This window comes from Triticum urartu, chromosome 7 (assembly GCF_003073215.2).
Source record: "Triticum urartu cultivar G1812 chromosome 7, Tu2.1, whole genome shotgun sequence".
NCBI lineage: Eukaryota > Viridiplantae > Streptophyta > Magnoliopsida > Poales > Poaceae > Triticum > Triticum urartu.
The window spans coordinates 57,000,450-57,024,986 of NC_053028.1; the positions used below are offsets into that span (position 1 = coordinate 57,000,450).

General features: G+C 44.9%; 1 protein-coding gene across 1 annotated transcript; it reads right to left on the reverse strand.

Annotated features, from left to right (window-relative positions):
• Nucleotides 1-22,177: 22,177 nt before the first annotated feature.
• Nucleotides 22,178-23,241, reverse strand: LOC125523354. The gene is made up of 3 exons (XM_048688399.1): nucleotides 22,849-23,241; nucleotides 22,668-22,729; nucleotides 22,178-22,591 (listed from the first exon to the last, which is right to left on the reverse strand). The coding sequence occupies exons 1-3, from the start codon at nucleotides 23,180-23,182 to the stop codon at nucleotides 22,406-22,408; spliced, it is 582 nt and encodes a 193-aa protein (XP_048544356.1). The 5' UTR covers nucleotides 23,183-23,241; the 3' UTR covers nucleotides 22,178-22,405.
• Nucleotides 23,242-24,537: the final 1,296 nt, after the last annotated feature.

Below are 24,537 nucleotides of genomic sequence, written 5' to 3' on the forward strand. Positions count from 1 at the left end.
CCAGTGAATCGCCAAGTGTAAACCGGGTCTCAAGTAAACCGCCAAGTCCAGCCGGGTCACCAATGAGTCTTCAGGCTCGTGAATCGTCATACCTGTGAACCGCCAGACACGTAAATCGCCAAACCTCTGGCGGTTTACCAATGAAACGCCTAGTCCGGCCGGGTTATACTTCCGGCCGGTTTACACCGTGGGGTATATCCCCGACAGATATGAAGATTCCTCTCTCTGTAAACCGAATTTAAACCAACCCTAGCCCCCTTCGGTGTCTATATAAACCGGATGGTTTAGTCTGTAGAGGCAATCATAATCATACATGCTAGACATCTAGGATTTAGCCATTAAAATCTCGTGGTAGATCAACTCTTTTAACCCCTATACTCATCAAAGTAAATCAAGCAGGACGTAGGGTTTTACCTCCATCAAGAGGGCCCGAACCTGGGTAAACATCGTGTCCCCTGCCTCCTGTTACCTTTGATCCTTAGACGCATAGTTCGGGACCCCCTACCCGAGATCTGCCGGTTTTGACACCGACATTGGGGCTTTCATTGAGAGTTCCTCTGTGCTGTCGACAAAGGATTCGATGGCCCCCTGATATGCCTCCGTCGTATCTACTTTTCCAAACACTTTTGCCCTTGTTTTGGACTCTAACTTGCATGATTTGAATGAAACTAACCCGGACTGACGCTGTTTTCAGCAGAATTGCTATGGTGTTATTTATGTGCAGAAACAAAAGTTTTCGGAATGACCTGAAACATCACGGAACACCTTTTCAGAAAATATAAAAAATCCTTGCAAAAGATGAAGGCCAAGGGGCCCACCACCTGTCCACGAGGGTGGGGGCGCGCCTGCCCCCCTAGGGCACGCCCCCTACCTCGTGGGCCCCCTGGAGCTCCTCCGACCTCAAGACCAACTCTATATATTTGCTTTCGGGGAGAAAAAATCATAGAGTAGAAATCATCGCGTTTTACGATACGGAGCCACCGCCAAGCCCTAAAACCTCTCGGGAGGGCTGATCTGGAGTCTGTTTGGGGCTTCGGAGAGGGGAATCCGTCGCCATCGTCATCATCAACCATCCTCCATCACCAATTTCATGATGCTCACCGCCGTGCGTGAGTAATTCCATCGTAGGCTTGCTGGACGGTGATGGGTTGGATGGGATCTATCATGTAATCGAGTTAGTTTTGTTAGGGTTTGATCCCTAGTATCCACTATGTTCTGAGATTGATGTTGTTATGACTTTGCTATGCTTAATGCTTGTCACTAGGGCCCGAGTGCCATGATTTCAGATCTGAACCTATTATGTTTTCATCAATATATGAGAGTTCTTGATCCTATCTTGCAAGTCTATAGTCACCTATTATGTGTTATGATCCGTTAACCCCGAAGTGACAATAATCGGGATACTTACAGGTGATGACCGTAGTTTGAGGAGTTCATGTATTCACTATGTGTTAATGATTTGTTCCGGTACTCTATTAAAAGGAGGCCTTAATATTCCTTAGTTTTCGTAAGGACCCTGCTGCCACGGGAGGGTAGGACAAAAGATGTCATGCAAGTTCTTTTCCATAAGCACGTATGACTATATTCGGAATACATGCCTACATTATATCAATGAACTGGAGCTAGTTCTGTGTCACCCTAGGTTATGATTGTTACATGATGAACCGCATCCGGCATAATTCTCCATCACCGATCCATTGCCTACGACCTTTCCACATATTGTTCTTCGCTTATTTACTTTTCCGTTGTTATTGCTATCATCACTACAAAATACCAAAAACATTACTTTTGCTACTGTTACCTTTTGCCACCGTTACCACTACTATCATATTACTTTGCTACTAAACACTTTGCTGCAGATATTAAGTTTCCAGGTGTGGTTGAATTGACAACACAACTGCTAATAATTGAGAATATTCTTTGACTCCCGTTGTGTCAAATCAATAAATTTGGGTTGAATACTCTACCCTCGAAAACTGTAGCGATCCCCTATACTTGTGGGTTATCAAGACTATTTTCTAGCACCGTTGTCGGGGAGCATAACTCTATTCTTTGAGTCACTTGGGATTTATATCTGCTTATCATTATGAAGAAATTGAGATATCCTAAAACCAAGATCTATCCCTCAACTACGAGGGGAGGTAAGGAACTGCCATCAAGCTCTGCACTTGATTCACCTTCTGTTTTGAGTAAACTTGCGACACCTGAACCTGCTTCTGCTATTTGTTCTGATATGTCGCATGTTATTGATGATGCCACTTCTGCTATGCATGATACTTATGATGAAACTACTTCTATGCTTGATACTACTATGCCACTTGATGAATTTCTTGATGAACAGCTTGCTAGGGCTAGAGAGAATGAAAATATTGAATCTGACAATACTGATGAAAGTAATGACGAAGACTTGTCTGTTATTCCTAAGGGTTATGTTTTTGATAAAGAAGCTTCTTTAGCTATTTTAGCTTGCAAAGATAGATACGAACTTAAGAGGTTATTAGCTAAATGGAATAAGCAATCTCTAAATGCTAGAATGAAACTTGACCCTGCTTTTGCTACTTCACCTATCTATGTTACCGATAAGGATTATGAATTCTCTGTTGATCCTGGTATAATTACTTTTGGTTGAATCTGATCCTTTTCATGGCTATGAATCTGAAACTGTTGTGGCACATCTTACTAAATTAAATGATATAGCTACCCTGTTCACCAATGATGAGAGAACTCGTTACTTTTATATCCTTAAAATATTTCCATTCTTATTAAAGGGTGATGCTAAGATATGGTTTAATTCTATTGATCCAGGTTGTGTGCATAGTCCCCAGGATATGATTTATTACTTCTCTACTAAATATTTCCCTGCTCATAAGAAACAAGCTGCTTTAAGGGATATATATAACTTTGTGCAAATTGAAGAAGAGAGTCTCCCACAAGCTCGGGGGCAGCTTCTCCAATTACTTAATGCTTTGCCTGATCATCCTCTTAAGAAAAATGAAATACTTGATATCTTTTATAATGGACTAACCGATGCTTCCAGAGATTACCTGGATAGTTGTGGTGGTTCTGTTTTCACGGAAAGAACGCCGGATGAATCTGAAATTCTATTGAATAATATGTTGGCAAATGATAATAATTGGACACTTCCTGAACCAGTTCCTGAACCAACTCCTGAGCCTATTCCTAAACCAACTCCGAAGAAGAGGGGTATTCTATTTCTCAGTCCTGAAGATATGCAAGAGGCAAAGAAATCTATGAAAGAAAAAGGTATTAAAGCTGAAATCCCATTTACTAAATTTGCTAGCCCTTGCTTAGATGAGTTTGATAAATTTATGGCTAAGCAAGAAGATTTTAATGCTTATTTTGGTAGACAATTGAAATACAATTCAAATATGCTTGAACACTTGGGTGATTATATGGCTAATGTCAAAGGTGAACTTAAACTTATTAGTAAACATGCTTCTATGGTTGCCACTCAAGTAGAACAAGTACTTAAAGCTCTAAATGATTTGTTCAATGAATTGAATAGTAACAAGAATGATAATGCTGTTAGAGTTATGACTAGATGTGGTAAAATGACTCAGGAACCTTTGTATCCTAAAGGCCATCCTAAGAGAGTTGAGCAAGACTCTCAGAGAAATAATGTAGATGCACCTAGTCCTTCTAAAAGGAAGAAAAAGAAAAATGATAGGACTTTGCATGCTTCTAGTAAACCTGTTACTGAAACACCCGAGAATCCAAATGATATTTCTATTTCTGATGCTGAAACACAATCTGGTAATGAACCTGAAACTAGTGATAATGTTAATGATAATGTTCATGATGATGCTCAACCTAGTAATAATAATGATATAGAAATTGAACCTGCTGTTGATCTTGATAACCCACAATCAAAGAATCAACGTTATGATAAGAAAGACTTTGTTGCAAGGAAACACAGTAAGGAAAGAGAGCCTTGGGTTCAGAAACCCATACCTTTTCCTCCCAAACCATCCAAGAAAAAGGATGATGAGGATTTTGAGCGCTTTGCTGAAATGATTAGACCTATCTTTTTGCGTATGCGATTAACTGATATGCTCAAAATGAATCCTTATGCTAAGTATATGAAAGATATTGTTACAAATAAAAGGAAGATACCGGAAGCTGAAATTTCCATCATGCTTGATAATTATACTTTTAAGGGTGGAATACCAAAGAAACTAGGAGATCCCGGTGTACCCACTATACCATGCTTCATTAAAAAAACTATGTTAAAACTGCTTTATGTGATCTTGGAGCCGGTGTTAGTGTTATGCCTCTCTTTATATCATAGACTTGATTTGAATAAGTAGACACCTACTGAAATATATTTGTAAATGGCTGATAAATCAACCGATATACATGTCGGTATTTGTGAGGATGTGCCTGTTGTAGTTGCAAACGTTACTATTTTAACGGACTTTGTTATTCTTCATATTCCCGAGGACGATAATATGTCTATTATTCTTGGAAGACCTTTCTTGAACACTCCAGGGGCTGTTATTGATTGCACTAAAGGCAATGTCACTTTTCATGTTAATGGTAATGAGCATACGGTACACTTTCCGAGGAAACAACCTCAAGTCCACAACATCAATTCTATTGGAAATATTCCATCAATTATATTTGGATGTTTTGAATTTCCTCTTCCTACTGTCAAGAAGAAATATGATATTCTTATTATTGGGGATGTGCATATCCCTGTTGAGGTAACATAGTGTTATTCGAAATAGCTCCGGTTCCATGTTATTCGGAATGAGTTCGTTAACAAGACCTGATCAACCTTGTTAGTGGATTCCTTTTGATGAGCATGAAATGGATGAAACTAGAAGGCACAACCTGCTGTACCCTCCTTTTACTTTCTGTTATTTATATTAAATACATAAAAATATTATTTTCTGTCTGTTATCTGAATTATCCATGCAATATAAAAATACCCCGAAAATAAAAGTTCTCCAAATGCCCTGAAATTTAAATATGATTTTTTCTAGAATATTTGAGAATATTTGGCACTGAGAACACAGCAGGGGGGTCATCCACCTGGCCATGAGGGTGGAGGGCGCGCCCTACCCCCCTGGGCGCACCCCCCTGCCTCGTGGGCCCATAGTGGCCCTCCTCCACATATCCTATCACCCACACACTCCTTCTTTCTCCCACAAACACGAATAACCAGCTCAAACCCGAGTCCAAGCTCGTTTTGCTGCCATTGTCGATCTCCTTGCTCAAAGCATCACTCACAAAACTGCTTGCGGAGATTGTTCCTTGGTATGTGACTCCTCCATTGGTCCAATTAGTTTTTGTTCTAGTGCTTTATTCATTGCAAATTTATGCTCTCTAGGTGACCATGTTCTTGAGCTTGCATGTCAAATTTATATGGTTACAAGTAGTTTTGATGCATGATATAGGCTCTAGGCACTTGTATGAGTAGTTTCTATCAATATTATTGAGTTTGGTTTACTTTTATTTTGAAGTTACTAAAAATTTCAGAATTTTTCAGAAAATAATGAAGAGACTTTTGAGGGGCTCATCGAGCCGAACCTCGAAGGAAAAGGCACAGAAGCCCAAGTATGATCTGCCTCGAACCACGGAGGTTCGGCCGTGTGAATGGCCTTTCGATGAATTCTTGAGAGCAGCCGGGATTTATGAAGATTTTTATGAATTGGCTGAAAATGCAGGCCTCACCGCTTTCCTCCACGACCAACGCGATCAGTATCTCTTACTCATAAATATCTTTGTGCAAAACTTCGATTTCCATTCTAGGAGCTCACCACCTACGGTGGAGTTTTATTTATATGATGAGCATAAGGAGATGTCACTTTATGATTTTTGTCAGGTTTGTTTGGTCCCTTTCGAGGGAAAGACAGAGGAACCACATCGCAAGGATGTGGATGGGTTTATTGATACCATCACTGTAGGAGAAACGAGGAAGGTTTCCGATGCATGAATCACTAGCATACATTTTCCTGTTTTACGCTACTTTGCACTATTTGCTAGTCGTTGCTTAATTGGTCGCGGAAACTGTGGAAACCTTAGTGTTCCTGATATTATTATTTTGTTCCACGGTTTATTCAGTGATAACTCTGTTAGTATGGGTGCTATTATTGCTAAACGGTTAAGTCTGAACCGTACAAAGGGCCCCATCTTTGGAGGCATCTATGCTTCACGCCTAGCTGCACATTTTAACATACCTATTAGGCATTATGAGAAGGAAGAAAAATCGTTGCCTCGTGTTTATTTAGATTATAAGAGTATGGTGGCACATGATTTTATTGTTAAGAATAGGGAAGGAGAGCTTAAATACAAATTGTTCTTTGATAAACATCATCCTGAGACTATTACCCTGCCTGCTCCTTCCTTGTTTGATTTATCTGCAGGCCAGTACCTTGTTCCGTTAGAGGCTATTCATGCCTATCGGAACCCTACATCAGCGACAGAGCCAGAGCCGGAACCACAAGTTGACCCTCCACGATAGTCTAATTACCATTGGGATCCGTAAATGATTGCCAACCAGTGGCAGTCAGAGTCCTCTTCATCTCAGTACGACCCCAACTACTATTATGGATATCCGCCAGGCCAGCCGTGGCCATAAACCAACTTAGGCCAAAAGCCTAAGCTTGGGGGAGTATGTATTTCCCACCGACAATACATTTATGTTCACACACTCATTGCTAGATGTCGGTGCTCATACTTTTTCATTGTATCATCCATGTTAGTTTATTTCCTTTTTATGCTTTCTTCTTGTGTGTTTAATAAACCTTAAGAAAAACAAAAAAAAATAGTTGTCGCTTTTAATTAGTTCACTTTCCATGCTTGTAGTAGTAATTAAAAAGAAAACCCAAAAAGATTTCCTGTTCTTCTTCTGCTTGTTGGGAGCTTTCCCGTGTAAATAGTTTTTTTCTTTTCTTTAAGTTCGATAGGAGAAGACAATGATTAAATTGTTGAAGTGGCTCTTATATGCATCATTGTTGATCTGACAAAATAGCCCATATCGCCTTGTCTTCTCCTGCTTGTTCAATGCTTGCAGATTCCAGCTTAGTTCAATGCATGCACACTATTATTATTATTCACATCGTTCGGTCGTGCAAGTGAAAGGAAATTATGACGATATATGATGGACTGACTGAGATGAGAAAAGCAGGTATGAACTCGACCTCTTTTGTATTTGTAAATATGATTAGTTCATCGTTCCCGATTCAGCCTATTATGAATAAACATGTTTGCAATGACAACTAGAGATCATAGTTTCTTGTGCCATGCTTGATTAGCTATGAGTTATAATGGTTTACCTTGCATGCCAACATGCTATTAAAATGGTTGTGATGTGGTATGATAGGGTGGTATGCTCCTCTAAATGATTTAAGTGACTTGACTTGGCGCATGTTCACGCATGTTCATGACTGTTGTCGCTCTCTAGCTGGTCGCTTCCCAGTCTTTTGCTAGCCTCCACATGTACTAAGCGGGAATACTGCTTGTGCATCCAACTCCATAAACCCCAAACTTATTCCATATGAGTCCACCATACCTACCTATATACGGTATCTACCTGCCGTTCCAAGTAAATTTATATGTGCCAAACTCTAAACCTTCAAATAAATATCCTGTTCTGTATGCTCGAATAGCTCATGTATCAACTAGGGCTGTCTGTATCTTTCACGTTAGGTGGGTTATTCTCAAGAGGAGTGGACTCCGCTCCTCACTCACGAGAAAGTGGCTGGTCAACGGGATGCCCAGTCCCATGCTTTATGCAAACTAAATCAAAATAATTGCAAACAAAACTCCCCCTGGGAATCTTGTTAGTTGGAGGCACTCGTTGTTTCGAGCAAGCCATGGATTGAGGCTTGTTGGTGGAAGGGGGAGTATAAACTTTACCATTCTGTTTGGGAACCACCTATAATGTGTGTAGCATGGGAGATATCGCCATCTCTTGGTTGTTATGTTGACAATGAAATTATACCGCTCAAAATATTATTCACCGCTATTTCAAAATCGAGCTCTGGCACCTCTACAAATCCCTGCTTCCCTCTGCGAAGGGACTATCTATTTACTTTTATGATGAGTCATCATCCTCTTATTAAAAGCACCAGTTGGAGAGCACTGCTATCATTTGCATTCATTACCGTTAGTTTACATTGAGTATGACTTGACTGGATCTCTTTTACCATGAATTATAATGTCTAGTCAGTCCTTGATCTTTAAAGGTGCTCTGCATTTATGTTTTGCGGTCTCAGAAAGGGCTAGCGAGATACCATCCTGTTATATCACATTATGATTGTTTTGAGGAAGTGTTGTCATCTGAGATTTATTATTATTGCTCGCTAGTTGATTATGCCATTGATATGAGTAAACTTGAGACCTAAGCGTTATTGTGAATGTGGTTAGTCATAATCTTTGCTGAAAACTTGAATGCCGGCTTTACATATTTACAACAACAAGAGCAAACAGAGTGTGTAAAGGTTTTTCTTTATCACTTTCAGTTTGTCAACTGAATTGCTTGAGGACAAGCAAATGTTTAAGCTTGGGGGAGTTGATACGCCTCCGTCGTATCTACTTTTCCAAATACTTTTGCCCTTGTTTTGGACTCTAACTTGCATGATTTGAATGGAACTAACCCGAACTGACGATGTTTTCGGCAGAATTGCTATGGTGTTATTTATGTGCAGAAACAAAAGTTCTCGGAATGACCTGAAACTTCACGGAACACCTTTTCGGAAAATATAAAAAATCTTTGCAAAAGATGAAGGCCAGGGGGCCCACCACCTGTCCACGAGGGTGGGGGGCGCGCCTGCCCCCCTAGGGCGCACCCCCTACCTTGTGGGCCCCCTAGAGCTCCTCCGACCTCAAGACCAACTCTTTATATTTGCTTTCGGGGATAAAAAACAAAGAGAAGAAATCATCACGTTTTACGATACGGAGACGCCGCCAAGCCCTAAAACCTCTTGGGAGGGCTGATCTAGAGTCCGTTCGGGGCGCCGGAGAGGGGAATCCGTCGCCATCGTCATCATCAACCATCCTCCATCACCAATTTCATGATGCTCACCGCCGTGCGTGAGTAATTCCATCGTAGGCTTGCTGGACGGTGATGGGTTGGATGGGATCTATCATGTAATCGAGTTAGTTTTGTTAGGGTTTGATTCCTAGTATCCACTATGTTCTGAGATTGATGTTGCTATGAATTTGCTATGGTTAATGCTTGTCACTAGGGCCCGAGTGTCATGATTTCAGATCTGAACCTATTATGTTTTCATCAATATATGAGAGTTCTTGATCCTATCTTGCAAGTCTATAGTCACCTATTATGTGTTATGATCCGTTAACCCCAAAGTGACAATAATCGGGATACTTACCGGTGATGACCGTAGTTTGAGGAGTTCATGTATTCACTATGTGTTAATGCTTATTTACTTTTCCGTTGTTATTGCTATCATCACTACAAAATACCAAAAACATTACTTTTGCTACTGTTACCTTTTGCCACCATTACCACTACTATCATATTACTTTGCTACTAAACACTTTGCTGCAGATTTTAAGTTTCCAGGTGTGGTTGAATTGACAACTCAGCTGCTAATACTTGAGAATATTCTTTGGCTCCCCTTGTGTTGAATCAATAAATTTGGGTTGAATACTCTACCCTCGAAAACTGTTGCGATCCCCTATACTTGTGGGTTATCACCCCCGGGCCAAATTTTCGTATTCGGCGGCTTCGCACTATGTGCCAACTCAATTGGCCACCTCGAGCGGATCGACAGCTACGCCCCTGGTCATCAGATCAGTTTCGGGAACTTAAACTATGTGGCTGATATCCGAGGAGATTTGATCTTCGAGGGGTTCGCGTCCCTAATTACCGCTCTGACTTTAGATCCAGAGCAGTCCGACAGGTCCGAAGACGGGAGTCTAGAGCCAGCCGGACTCTCTGCACTTATGGAGTTTGCTGCCGGAGAAGCATCGGACACTTCTCCGGACTCTAGGTCTGAACTCTCGAGGTTCATGCCAAGTGGGCGCCGCCAGGAGACTCCGATTCCGGACAACCCCATGGGCTCTCGTTTCTCTGTCCAACCCTCACCTTTAAACGAGGCCCTGGACTTAATGCGATCAGTCGCCATTACGGAAGGATCAATTCCGAATTACGCCCAGCCCAGACTAGGGGCTGAGATTGGGCAATTTTGCGTCCCACTCACCACCCACTTCATAGCCACTGTCGAAGACTTAATCGACATGTTGAATTACGCCTCCAAAGACATCGACTGTATGGACGACGATGCCGGAGACGAACAAGGCCAAAACCCTCCATTTATCGAACGATGGACGGCCACCTCCACATACGACGTGTACATGGTGGGCACACCCAAAGAGGATGGCGACGACGGCAAGGAGAATCCGGTTGAGGAAAAGCTTGCCGAAGCACCTCCAAAACATCGACGTCAGCGGCACCGCACAAAATTGTGTTGCCAAAAAGATGGCAATACTGGCACCGAAGAGAATAACACTCCGGAGAACGCTGACGACCCTGAAGCCCCTGTAGAGCCAACATCCGAACAGGATGCTGATATGTCTCCAACGTATCTATAATTTTTGATTGTTCATGGTATTATATTATCTGTTTTGGATGTTTAATGGGCTTTAATATACTCTTTTATATTATTTTTCAGACTAACCGATTAATCGGAGGACCAGTGCCAGTTTCTATTTTTTACCTATTTCAGTGTTTCGTAGAAAAGGAATATCAAACGGAATCCAAGAGGAACAAAACCTTCGCGAGGATCTTTCTTAGAACTAATGCAATCTAGGAGACTTGGAGTGGAAGTCAGAGACGCAAGGAGGCGGCCACGAGGCAGGAGGGCGCGCCCCCACCCTCGTGGGCCCCTCGTAGCTCCACCAACGTACTTACTTCGCAGATATATACTCTTATACCCTAAAAACATCCAAGGGAGCCACGAAACCACTTTTCCACTGCCACAAACTTCTGTACCCATGAGATCCCATCTGGGGCCTTTTCCGGCGATCTGCCGGAGGGGGAATCGATCACGGAGGGCTTGTACATCAACACCATAGCCTCTCCGATGATGTGTGAGTAGTTTACCACAGACCTTCGGGTCCAAAGTTATTAGCTAGATGGCTTCTTCTCTCTCTTTGGTTCTCAATACAAAGTTCTCCTCGATGTTCTTGGAGATCTATTCGACGTAATATTCTTTTGCGGTGTGTTTGCCGAGATCCGATGAATTGTGGATTTGTGCTCAAGTTTATCTATGACCAATATCTGGTTCTTCTCTCAATTCTTATATGCATGATTTGATATATTTGCAAGTCTCTTTGAATAATCGGTTTAGTTTGGCCTACTAGATTGATCTTTCTTGCAATGGGAGAAGTGCTTAGCTTTGGGTTCAATCTTGTGGTGTCCTTTCCTAGTGACAATAGGGGCAACAAGGCACGTATTGTATTGTACCCATTGAGGATTAAAAGATGGGGTTTCTATAATATTGCTTGAGTTTATCCCTCTACATCATGTCATCTTGCCTAAAGCATTACTCTGTTCTTATGAACTTAATACTCTAGATGCATGCTGGATAGCGGTTGATGTGTGGAGTAATATTAGTAGATGCAGAATCATTTCGGTCTACTTAACACGGACGTGATGCCTATATTTCATAATCATGCCTAGATATTCTCATAACTATGCGTTTTTCTATCAATTGCTCAGAAGTAATTTGTTCACCCATCGTAATACATGCTATCATGAGAGAAGCCACTAGTGAAACCTATGGCCCCGGGGTCTATTTTATATCATATAAGTTTCCGACCTACAATTCTAGTTTAGTATTTTTTTTATTTTGCAATCTTTACTTTTCAATCTATACAACAAAAATACCAAAAATATTTATCTTATTATCTTTATTAGATCTCAGTTTTGCAAGTGGTCATGAAGGGATTGACAACCCCTTTATCATGTTGGTTGCAAGGTTCTTGATTGTTTGTGAGACTTATATGAGGGAAATACTTACGCTACTTTGCTGCATCACCCTTTCCTCTTTAAGGGAAAACCAGCGCATGCTCAAGAGGTAGCAGATGCTTGGGAGGATGGGCAAATAAACCCCGACGATCCTGTCGGGAACGAGGACTCGGAGGATAGTAATTACCTACCCATCTCCGAAGAGGATGTGAGCCTCGGAGACGAAGACTTCATCGTGCTAGAGGAACCCCTCGAACAAGAGCGCTTTAAGCGCCGGCTAATCGCCACTGCGAGAAGCCTAAAAAAGAAGTAGCAACAGCTTCAAGCTGATTAGGATTTGCTCAATGACAGATGAACTAACCTCCCGGCAACCGAGGAATACCGCCTCACACCCCCAAAGAGCTACCCGAAGCGCAAGCTACTGCCACAATTTAACGATTAGGCCCTAGAGAGCCCATACCACCAACGCGTAATGCTGCTAACAGACCTAACTGACCATCGCGTGGCCAGGACAGAACGACAACTCAAGCCGAGCACTAGCCCGCACCACCTCGCCATAAAAGCAGGGGAACGGTGGCTCCAGAATATACAAACGACCTACGACAGGACCTGGACAATAGAGCCAGTCAAACCAGATCAATCTATGGATCAAGGGGACGTGCCCAGTGCGAGAGGACGGCCGTCAGGCCTGGCGCGACAAGCACAACCTTACTCGGGCCGAAAATCGCATACAGACTTCATCCGAACTGCGTCCGGACATTGCCCAGTATAGAGGCGCCGCACACCCCCTATGCTTCACTGACGAAGTAATGGAGCATCAGTTCCCAGAATGGTTTAAACCCGTTAACATTGAATCATACGACGGCACGACAGATCGCACAGTCTGGATAGAAGACTTTCTTCTCCATGTTCACATGGCTCGCGGTGACGATCTACATGCCATCAAGTACCTCCCGCTCCAATTAAAGGGACCATCTCGGCACTGGTTAAACAGCCTCCCAGAGAATTCTATTGGCACCTGGGAAGATCTGGCAGATGCCTTTAGAGACAACTTCCAGGGTACCTATGGACGGCCCCCGGACGCCCATGAGCTCAGTCACATAGTCCAGCAACCAGGAGAGTCAGCCCGGAAACTCCGGACAAGGTTCTTAATTAAAAAGAACCAAATCGTTAACTGTCTGGATGCCAAAGCCCTCGCGGCCTTTAAACACAACGTCCACGATGAATGGCTCGCCCGACACCTCGGCCAAGTAAAACCGAAGTCCATGGCAGCCCTTACCACACTAATGACCCACTTTTGCGCGCGAGAACATAGCTGGCTAGCCCGCAGAAGCAATAGCACCAGCGACCCTGGCACCTCTGAAGCCAGGACGGCAACGGCAAACCACAATGCAACAAGCACAAGCGTCGAATCAATAACAAAAATACCGAAGGCACAACGGTCAACGCTGGATTCAGCGGCTCTAAATCCGGTCAATGGAAGAAGCCATTCAAAGGAAACAGAGATGGTCCATCTAGCTTGGACATAATACTCAATCGGCCTTGCCAGATCCATGACACCCCCGATAAGCCTGCCAATCATACCAACATAAATTGTTGGGTCTTTAAGAAGGCTGGCAAGCTTAACGTCGAACATAAAGGGAAAGGTCCGCCCAGCGAGGACTATGATGAAGAGCCTCGCCCACCGAACGCGGGAAGATAGAAGAAATTTCCTCCCGAGGTAAAAACGGTGAATATGATATATGTCATACATATCCCCAAAGCTGGAGCGAAAGCGCACGTTAAGGGACGTCTACGCTGTCGTGCTGGTCGCCCTAAAATTCAACCCATGGTCGGCTTGTCCGATCACCTTCGATCGAAAGGACCACCCAACAAGTATCCGTCATGGACGTTCGGCAGCTCAGGTCCGTGATCCAATCATAGACGAATTCCACCTTACGCGAGTCCTCATGGACAGCAACAACAGTCTCAACCAGCTTTATCATGACACCGCCCGCAAAATGGGCATTGATTCATCAAGAATCAAGCCCACTAAAACTACCTTTAAAGGAGTAATACCCGGTGTAGAGGCCCGCTATACGGGCTTAGTAACATTGGAAGTCTTCTTCGGTTTGCCGGACAACTTCCGAAGTGAAGACTTGATCTTCGATATCGTCCCCTTCCGCAGTGGATATCACGCACTGCTCGGACGAACCACTTTCGCCCGTTTTAACATGGTCCCGCACTACGCTTACTTAAAGCTCAAGATGCCCGGCCCACGTGGCGTCATTACAATCAATGGAAACACAAAACGCTCCCTTCGTACTGAGGAGCATACTGCGGCCATCGCGGCCGAAGTACAGAGCGGCCTGGTCAAGCCGCACACCTCATCGGCCGCCAAGCCGCCGACATTCATTAAACAAGACCGGTCAGTTCTGCCTGCTGACAGCCCAGTAATTCCAGAGCTGGACTAGCAGTTTGGCCTCCGCTGGTCGCCGCACACATCCACGAACTTCGCACCGCGCGTGCATAATTATGCACTTAAAATACCTTGGGCATCGGCGGAGGCACAATACGGATAGGCCCATAGTACGGTTCGACCCTATATGGACTTCCCCTTTTCCTCAATTATTTCTTCTCTTTTACCACGCGTGAATTGAAATCTATTCATCATACGGACCTACAAGGCCTCTTTTGGAGCCCGGTTCCAAATACCCGAAGACCATTCCTCTCAAGGAATCTCTCTCTCCAAGGAGAAAGTGGCACAAACGTGTGACATGAGGTCCAAAGGATTTTGTAGACCAAACCTTTGTTCTAAAACCTGCATGGAGCTTTTCCCCTTCTTCTTAGACCCCTGGCATGTAAAATGGCCTTGGTGATTATGGTTCCCTCTGTAAGATCACGTTTTGACGTAACAATCAGATTTCAGTGAAAACAATTTTTATTCGGTATCACCTTTATTCATAGACAATATACCGTCTCGCCAGTTGTCTCACTCACCTCGGCACAAATTGCCAGGGGCTCTATATGGCCACACACGTGTCGCCAAACAAAAGCCCGAATAACTTTATAGCACAATTCGGCGTCCCGAGCTTGGCATTATATGCATCGACTCTGAATCATGTATTTGGTCAATAGTTGGGTTGCCCGGCTCCTGTGTTTGCTACCTTACGTTCCATTTGTTCGACTAGGGTAGTAAAGGGAGAACAACTGCGATCCTGTTTCTGGTTCGTCCGGTCAAGCACCTCAGTAGAGAAAGTCGAAAATTGACTGTCATGATGCGGCGAGAGCTGGTTAGCCACTTGGACCGCTTTTCCAGTCACATACATAACGCATCCACATCCGGATAGCCGCGTACACACCAGGGGCTATCTTCTAGCCCCATTGTCAAACTCCTATGGCTAACTGAGAGTGGTAAAGCCACATAGTCTGATTGCCTAGTTCGCCGCACTGACAGCTCCTTCACGGACCAAGACGTTGGGTGAAGTGTGATCATGTGCTATTCCGAACACCCTTGTCGTATCTACGTGGGGGCTAAATCCGATGACTAGAAAACTCTCTAGAATATAAAACGGCCACACAGGAGGGAACAACTTTCGGACAAAGGCACAAATATATTACAAAAGCCTTCTTATATAATAAAAAGTCCGGACAATTCGGGTACATTTGTTCGAACATAATGTCTTTTGAACATTGACCTTCTATCAAGCGGGCACCCTCTAGGACGTCCTCTAAATAGCGCTCCGGCATGCGGTGGTTCTTGCCTCCGGGAGGGCCCTCGACAGCCACTTCGGTAGCCTACATCTTCGCCCAGTGCATCTTGACGCGGGCGAAGGCCATCCGTGCACCTTCTATGCACACCGACCGCTTGATTGCGTCAATTCGGGGCACTGCATCGACAAGTCACCGCACTAGGCCGAAATAACTGTTCGGAATGGGATCGGCGGGCCATAGCCGAACTATGACGTCCTTCATAGCCGCTCCGGATATCTTATGCAGCTCGGCCCATTGCGCCATCTGGTCGTTCAGCAACGCTGGGCGCTCCCGCGCCGCGAACTGTGAACGAAACAGCTTCTAGAGAATTGCGCGGCATTGGCGACACTCTTCGAAAGATCCGCAAAAGCCTCTGGAGAACATCATAGTCGATTAAGCAAGGCATATATCTGATTGCCAAACTCGGTCTGTAAAAGAAATGGCTTACCAGCTGCTATCTGTCCGGCCTGCCGGATCTCCTCGTGAGCCGCCCTAGATTCAGACCATGCCTCTTTGGCCTCCTGAAGGGCCTTGGCGAGCTCGGTCGACTTGGCTTTATTCTCCTCCTCGAGGGACTTGCACTTGCGGGTGGCGTCCTTGAGCTCTTGCTCTACTACAGATACCCGCTCCTCGAGTGGCTCCGGGTGGCCTATTCGGCCTTCAAATCTGCAGCCGCTTTATCAGCAGCCGCATTGCTCACTCTCGCCTGCTCCTTGGCCCATGCAAGTTCGCCCCTGAGGGTCTCGATCTTAGTAGCACCATCTGTAATTTCACACAGAACAAAGTCCAAATTTCAACTTGGCATTCGCACATTCATATAGGCACAAATGGGATGTTCGCAGCATACCTTGTGCCTCGTCGAGCCGCTTGTTAAAAAAGATGATGTCCTCATCGGCCTGCTTTAGTTGCCGTTTCAGTTCGGAAACCTCCGCGGCCTGGGCAGTTGCCGCTAACAGTGAAGCCTGTTGTTCCAACCAAATAAGTATGTTATTTCCAGCAGATATATATAGATCCTATGTTCGCCTTTCTTCCTAGGCCGAACAGAGTCTCACGGGCTACTGTCCATATACAGGCATATTTTCCATAGGAAAGTGGCTGAAGACATTACATCGCATACCTCGAAGCCTGTTAGCAGGCTCATAAAGGCTTCATGCAGCCCGCTTTTAGAGGACTAAACCTTTCCAGCCACCATACCCATCAAGGTATGGTGCCCCTCCGAGACGGACGCACTTCGCAGTCCGTCCCTCAGCATGTTGGCGCCTCCTTTGAAGGGGGCCGCTCACTCGACTCCGGATCCGTCTCCGAAGCGGTATTCGGCTGGGGGCCGAACAATCCAGGGCCCCCATCCCCGGTCTTTACGAGGGTCGCACCCCGCGTGTCCTCAACGGCCAAGGTATTACCCTCTGGTGTCGTGCTGATGGTCCCCTGCACCTCTCGACGATCCAGAGAAATCCTCTGGGATGACACCTCGATGTCATCCGCCCTAGGGGGTGAGGAAAATTGCGGAGGCGTCTCGCTCTCCATGATCTCCGGCGGCAAATCCCCTGACGAGGAGGATTGTTGAGGGAGATCGCGGGCTGGGCTAAAACACATGATTTAATATTATTCTCACAATTCGTAAAAAAGTGGATGTGTGTAAAGCGTCCTTAGGTACTTACGATTCGGCAAGGGGCTTGGTCCGGGGACGGGGCTTGGGGATATCCTCGATGTCTGAATCCAAGTCATCCGAAAGGGATAACTTTCCCCTTTTGGACGCCCTCGCCTCCGGGTCAACAGAGGCTGCCCTCTTTTTCCCTTCGAGAGAAGGGTCATCTTATTCTTCCTCCTCCTCGTCCTCATTTTCGTCTCCCTCGTGAGAGGAGGGAGCCTCGGTCCCTCCGGACATAGCGTCTAAGGTACCTTCGTGGTGGAGGCCACTTTCGGCCTCTTTGTTCCACTTCTTCCTATCCTTGTTTACCGGCACCTGGTATGGCGCCGGGACCAGCATCCTCATTAGGAGGGAATCGGCTGAGCCTTCGAGAAGAAGGCCCGGACACCTGATCCGCTCCGCCTTCTTCGTTTAGACCTGTTTAAAGGATGGAATGGTTGGTATATCCCCTGGATTAACAAACCAAGCTAGAAGCGGAAGCTTAACCCTTACTCGAGGGCCGGATGGTTGCAGTCAAGACCAACATCTTCGGACGTCTCCGGCCATGACTTTTGAGATTTAAAGAGCAATTTCCAGATCTCTTTGTGCGTCATGCCAAAGAATTGTTGCAGAGTTCGCGTCCCTTCCGGATTAAACTCCCATAAACGTAGAGGCCATCGCTGGCAGGGAAGGGTTCGGCGGATGAGCATCACCTGAATCACGTCAGTGAGGCGGTTGTTCTTCTCTATGATACTTTTGATGTGCTTTTGCAGCATCAGCACCTCATCGGTCGATCCCCAGTCTGGACCCTTGTTGGTCCATGAAGCGAGGAGCAGAGGGGGTCCGGATCTGAATGCAGGAGTGGCCGCCCACTTGGTGCCACGGGGTTCGGTGATATAGAACCACTCCTGTTGCCATGTCTTGACGGCATCGACAAAGGCCCCTTTAGGCCAGATAGCATGAGGAAGCTTGCTCACCATGGCTCCGCCGCAATCCGCGTGCTCCTCGTCGACCACCTTCGGCTTCACGTTGAAGGTCTTGAGCCATACGCCGAAGTGTGGGGGGATGCGGAGAAATGCCTCGCACATGACGATGAACGCCGAGGTATGGAGGAAGGAATTCGGGGCCAGATCGTGAAAATCTAGCCCGTAGTAAAACATGAGGCCTCGAACAAAGGGGTGAAGGGGAAACCCTAACCCGCGGAGGAAGTGGGGGATGAACATTACCCTTTCACCTGGCTCTGGAGTAGGGATAACTTCCCCTTCATCGGTAGTCTATGTGCGATTTCCGCGGTTAAGTACCTCGCCTCCCGGAGTCCCTGGATATCCTTCTTCGTCACGGAGGAGGACACCCACTTGCCTTGCGAACCGGATCCGGACATCGTCCGAGAGCGTGGTGGCAATGGAGAAGGATTGAGACTTGGGCGTTGGAGCTTAAAAATGGGAAGGCTGAGGAAGGAGAAGGCGCGGGGTAAAAGATGGGTCCTTATCCCTTTATAAAGGCAACGAATGTCAAGCGACCCCGCACAAGCCTTAAAATTTGCCTATTCCCAAGGGGACGGGCGGATGGCACGGTTGGATTACCCAAACCCTCATTGATTAAAATCCCGCAATAAGGGGACGCGATCTTTGCTTTGACAAGACGTGTCGCTGGGAGTTGCGTCTCGAAACGCGGAACAGGAGGCAGAAAAAACGATTCAAAACAATAATAAGGCCAGGATTCAATGCCTTGCCGAAAAAGTTGTCAGAGGACATAACCTATTTTTGTTTAAAGTATTTTGACTTTGTGGTCCAGGGTTGTAACTATTTCTTAGAGCCGGATATAGTTCTTTTGATCAACTACTTTGGAGTATTCGGAGGAGGAACCCGCCCTGCATTGCCGAAGACAATCTGCGCGTCGGACACATCGTCATTGAAGCCTGGTTCAGGGGCTACTGAGGGAGTCCTGGATTAGGGGGTCCCCGGGCGTCCGAGCTTTGTGCCGTGGGCCGGACTGGTGGGCCGTGAAGATACAAGATAGAAAGCTTTCCCCCGTGTCCGGATGGGACTCTCCTTGGCGTGGAAGGCAATCTTGGCGTTCGTACATGAAGATTCCTTTCTCTATAAACCGACTTTGTACCAACCCTAGCCCCCTTCGGTGTCTATATAAACCAGAGGGTTTAGTTCGTAGAGGCAATCATAATCATACATGCTAGACATCTAGGGTTTAGCCATTACAATCTCGTGGTAGATCAACTCTTGTGACCCCTATACTCATCAAAGTCGATCAAGCAGGACATAGGGATTTACCTCCATCAAGAGGGCCCGAACCAGGGTAAACATCGTGTCCCCTGCCTCCTGTTACCTTCGATCCTTAGACGCGCAGTTTGGGACCCCCTACCCGAGATCTGCCGGTTTTGACACCGACAATCGTGCCACCAATATTGATAAGGAGCCTGTTTGACCATTCCAGCCGATGTGGGGGAACGCAGTTGAGGCCATTATCTCCATTTTGTCAACCTGATGTCTTCGTCTGTTGTCGGCCATCGATAGTGGCACGTTCCTAAATTTTGGCGGGTTGGGGCCATCTTCTTCCCACCACTTCCAGTCGCGTTCTCCCACTGTTCCGCAGCCATCGCCACTGCCGCCTCTGCCTAGTTGTTCTCATGACCTCCACTCAGACGGATCTTTACGACGGCCTGGGCCTCTGCAGCCTAGTGAAAGTGTCGTTCCGCCCATGGGGGGCGGGTAAGAAATCCACCATTATCTTGTACCTTTTTGATGGTTCACCTTTTCTCTATGTGAATATCACGGTCATGCTTTGCTACTTTGTGTTGGATTGTACCTCCAAACAACTTCATGCTGTTGTTGACGATTCTGCATGGGTGTCACACCCATCGCTTGCCCGGTGGTAGCTTGGCAATTATTGGCAGGTTTCACTATCAATTGCTTATAGACGCTATTGTAGTAACTCAGAAGGAGATGATTAAGGAGAAGTATCACTATCATCCCAACGAGCATTTACCTGATAAGGCACTATGACACTAGAGAAATTTATTGATGTAGCCGATGATGATTGTTTGTTGTTGATGTTTGGTAGACACGTGTCTATGAGGACTGTGTGGATGTTGTTTCATGCTGTTAACGATTAGATTTTGTAAGATTTAATCACTAATTATGAGAAAACTTATCCACATGTGTATGCGGCTAGCTATTTGACTGACGAGGACAAGGAATAGGCTGTGGTAGCTCACGGTCTGGAAGAAGATGATAGATCTGTGATCTCCTTTGACATGGCGACTCTGATATCAAAGCGGGGACTATCATTGATTTCGTGGAGGACTGCAGATATGCACTTGCAACTTATGCCTATAGAAGGGAGTTTGAGTTTATCACTAAAAAAGATTAACCAAATGCTTAGGGTGCATTGTAGGGAAACAAAAATGTTGTAAATGGCAATTGCATGCACCTGCAATGAAATATGATCACCAATTTTAGGTAATCCCCTATGTATAGTGGGTATTTTGATATCTTATTAATGTTGTTCTCCCTATGATATCATAATTTTTGTCCATTTCAGGCCAAGGTTAACACCGAGTCACACACCTGCCCTACTCTGTTGTCAAGCGAGCAACGTCGACCTGCTTCATCATAGTGGAATGCATATGAGCAAGAGGGGGAAATCAATTGCATGGAGAGAAGAAAGACTGTGCCACTTTCATTGTATTATTCTTCTACATTCCCCGAGAACACAAGTACAAGGAGTAAGCGGAAAATGTAGGGATTTGTTGTTGTGGTAATGTATGGGGATCCCTATTAATACGCTGGAGTTGATGTGTTGTATTTCCGTTTGGTGAATAATGTAGTTCAAATGGTTGAATGTTTGTGCCCTGGAATTGCATGAATTTCTAAAAAATATATTTTTGGAGACATTTTGACCTATTTTGACAAAATCTACCTTAAGTTCAAAACTGTTAAGCTTGTACCAATATTCGGATGCCGTGCCAAAAGGGGGGCATTTCTAATCAAATGATTTTTCCACTTTTCGAGAAATCGTGATATTTCCACGACAAGTTCATGTACCAATATTAGGACACTGTGCCAAATTTAACTTTTTGACAACTTTTATTTATTATTACTCCCTCTGTTCCTAAATATAAGCTCTTTTTGATATTTCAATACTGACTACATATAAAAGCAAAATGAGTGAATTTATACTCTAAATTATGTCTATATACATCCGTACGTACTGTGTATTGAGATCTCTAAAAGAGCTTATATTTAGAAACGGACGGAGTATTTTTCAACTAAAAAGTGGAAGAAAACACTAAATGTAGGTCACTATATGAACGTGGCGATTTAAACTCACATTTATCATTACAAATGTTCAAAAAAGTAGTACACAGCATTTGAAGTGAAAGATTACTCCGGCCACCCTACACAGCCACCTGCCTCCCGCAGCCCGGTCCGCAAAAGATTTAACAAAGTGGGGTGGCATATGATCCTGACGCCCATCACAGAACAGGGGAGGAGCAGGGGATCAAAGGATGCAGTGCTATTTCGGTCTTGTGCATGCTCTGCCAGTGCCCCATTTCAAACGATAATCACCAACAAACATTTAAATGTAAGACGAGTGATTGCAGGTGAAGCAGAGTTGTACAAATGCAAGTCATTATTAATTCAAGATTACCGGCTGGATACATGATCACTTCATCAGATAAGCGCAGTACTACACCATGAACTGAGCTGTCTGCAAGCCTCGCCTGATCTCAGATAAGGCTGCCTGAACATTACAGTACTATCTCGGTCTTTAGCAATGCTCTGACGCGTGTCAAACTGTAATCGCAAACAAGAAAAAAGTGAGATGAGTCATGAGTCATGAGTGAGTGTACTTGAAGCAAAGTTGTACAAGAGCTGGTTATTAATTCACGATCCCTGGAAAGATGACAAGATGGAGAACATGGCCACATTATTACATACATCATCAGTTAATTATACCATCACCTCGCCTGATCGCCCCTCTCGCTCAACATTATACCATCTTTCAGGCTTCAGCAGACACGGTTTATTACACACTATACTAATAATGGATCTACTATAGGCTAATTAGTGGAAGGAGGTGTTCTTCAGGTGCTCTGGCGCCATCTCGTGCGAGTGCTTCCTGGCCATGGAGAGGATGGTCTTGTCGGCGACGATGAAGTAGGCCATCCCGGCGACCGTGGAGATGATGAGCGCCTGTCCGGTGGGGTTCAGGTGCGCCCTCACCCACGGCAGCATCCTCACGCTCGCCAGCTGAAATGACATGTAACGCATTGATTCATGAGCTGTGCTATGAACTCTGGAACTGAATGGCTAGCTGGCTACTTACGGTGGGCACTGCGGCAGCGACGGTGGCGACCGCCGCGGCCTTGGCTCCCGCCATAGCAGCCTCTGCAGTTTCAGATCAACGCAGGAATGTTAATCAAAGATCAAGTTTCAGCAGACACATAAAGCTGCAATGAATGGGATATACGAGCAGAGCAGTCCTGGCCTAAGGCCGGAACCGTTACCTTTGGAGCAGCGCTTGGCGGCGGCGAGCCTCTGGTCGAGGTAGGCACGGGTCACCGTCGACATCTTCGCCGGAGAGATTGGTGACACGAGATCCGAAGGAAGCGAAGTAGCTAATGTATAAGTGGAGCGTGGATGTGAGTGAGATGAGATGGGCAGAGCAAGGTGATCCGGCCGGATTTTTAGGTTGCAGGAAACCGCGCAACCAGCGTGCGGCCGGGCAGGAAGACGACCTGATACGGTGGGAAGCAAGCAAGACCGTGGTTTGGTTTTGGTACCGGCGGTCGGTGCGGGTGCGGCAGAGCACAGGTCCCTGCAGCGGATAAGAGGAGGCATGGATCATCGATCCATCGGGGTTGGCGGGGAGCGTGTTCCTGCGTAGGATAACACGTAGACGTAGGAGCATGTGCTTGAGTGCAGTGTCTGTCACCGTGCACTCCGTTTTGTTGGCGATGGCTGTGGTGTGGGCGCTCCCGGTTTACGGCCAACCCGTCGGCTATCCAATTCCGCGAGCGCCTCATCCTTTGTTTGGCCAGGTCGGGCCCAGCATGGTGCTAGCTGCTGCGCATCTCTGAACGTTACACTACCTTTATATCAAAATATAATACCTTTTTGCAGTTTATTTTTTTTTTTTTGTGAAAACATCTTATACTTTGATAGAGAGGATGTATATGTATAAGCGCTTAGATAAAGCTGACCACCCTTTTTTGTGGGGAAATAGTTTTTCTTGCAGGAAAGGAAATAAATTTGATCACCTGTTCAAAAAATATACTAAAATCTTTTTTTACATTGCTAAAACCTTTTATGATGTATCCTCTATAACACTAAGCTCCCTAGTTTTAAAGAGTCCATAGTCAACTGAGGTCTTCAATTAGAATTGAGTCAACAATTTCTCAAAACTCTCTCATTCAATTCTTTCATACTATACATTATGCTTCCTAATTTTTAAGGCCCCACAATTAATTGAATTATTAAATTTATAATTAGGTCAAACGATTTTGACCAGGTCAACACTTTCTCAACCTCTCTCATTAAATTTTTAATTCATTATATTTCCTAATTTTGAAACTCTTTCGTTCAATTGAGGTATTCCTCTTTGGATTTGGTTTACTATTTTGACTGGGCCAACGATTTTTCAAATCAATCAGCAGCAACTGGCCTATAATAAAAACATATGAGTCCCGCACACCATCCCACCACCTAAAAAAACAGGCGCCACCATGTGATATTGTACCACTAATATAGTAGTACATGCGACCGCCGACACCGAAATTTCTCCACATAAATATAGATTGGTTAACGGACAACTCAGAATCACACCACGAAAGACCAACCAAATCAACGTATTAAGAATAAAAAATAAACACACTCTATTATCTCCACCACCCGCCAATCTAAATATTTCATCAGTTCCAAAATATAAGGGGTATTAGTTTTGTAGAAAGTCAAATTTCTTCAACTTTGACCAGGTTCAGAGCAAAAATATCGACATCCATAATATTAAACACAAAAGTGTGGAAACTCATTTCATGATGAATTTACAAACACTGATTTGATATTATGGATTTTGATATATTTGTCTACAAATTTTATTGAACTTAAAAGGTTTGACTTTTGAAAAAAAAGCAATACACCATATATTTTGAAACAGAGTGATTATTTATTGAATAAACTCAAAGATAACAAAGGCG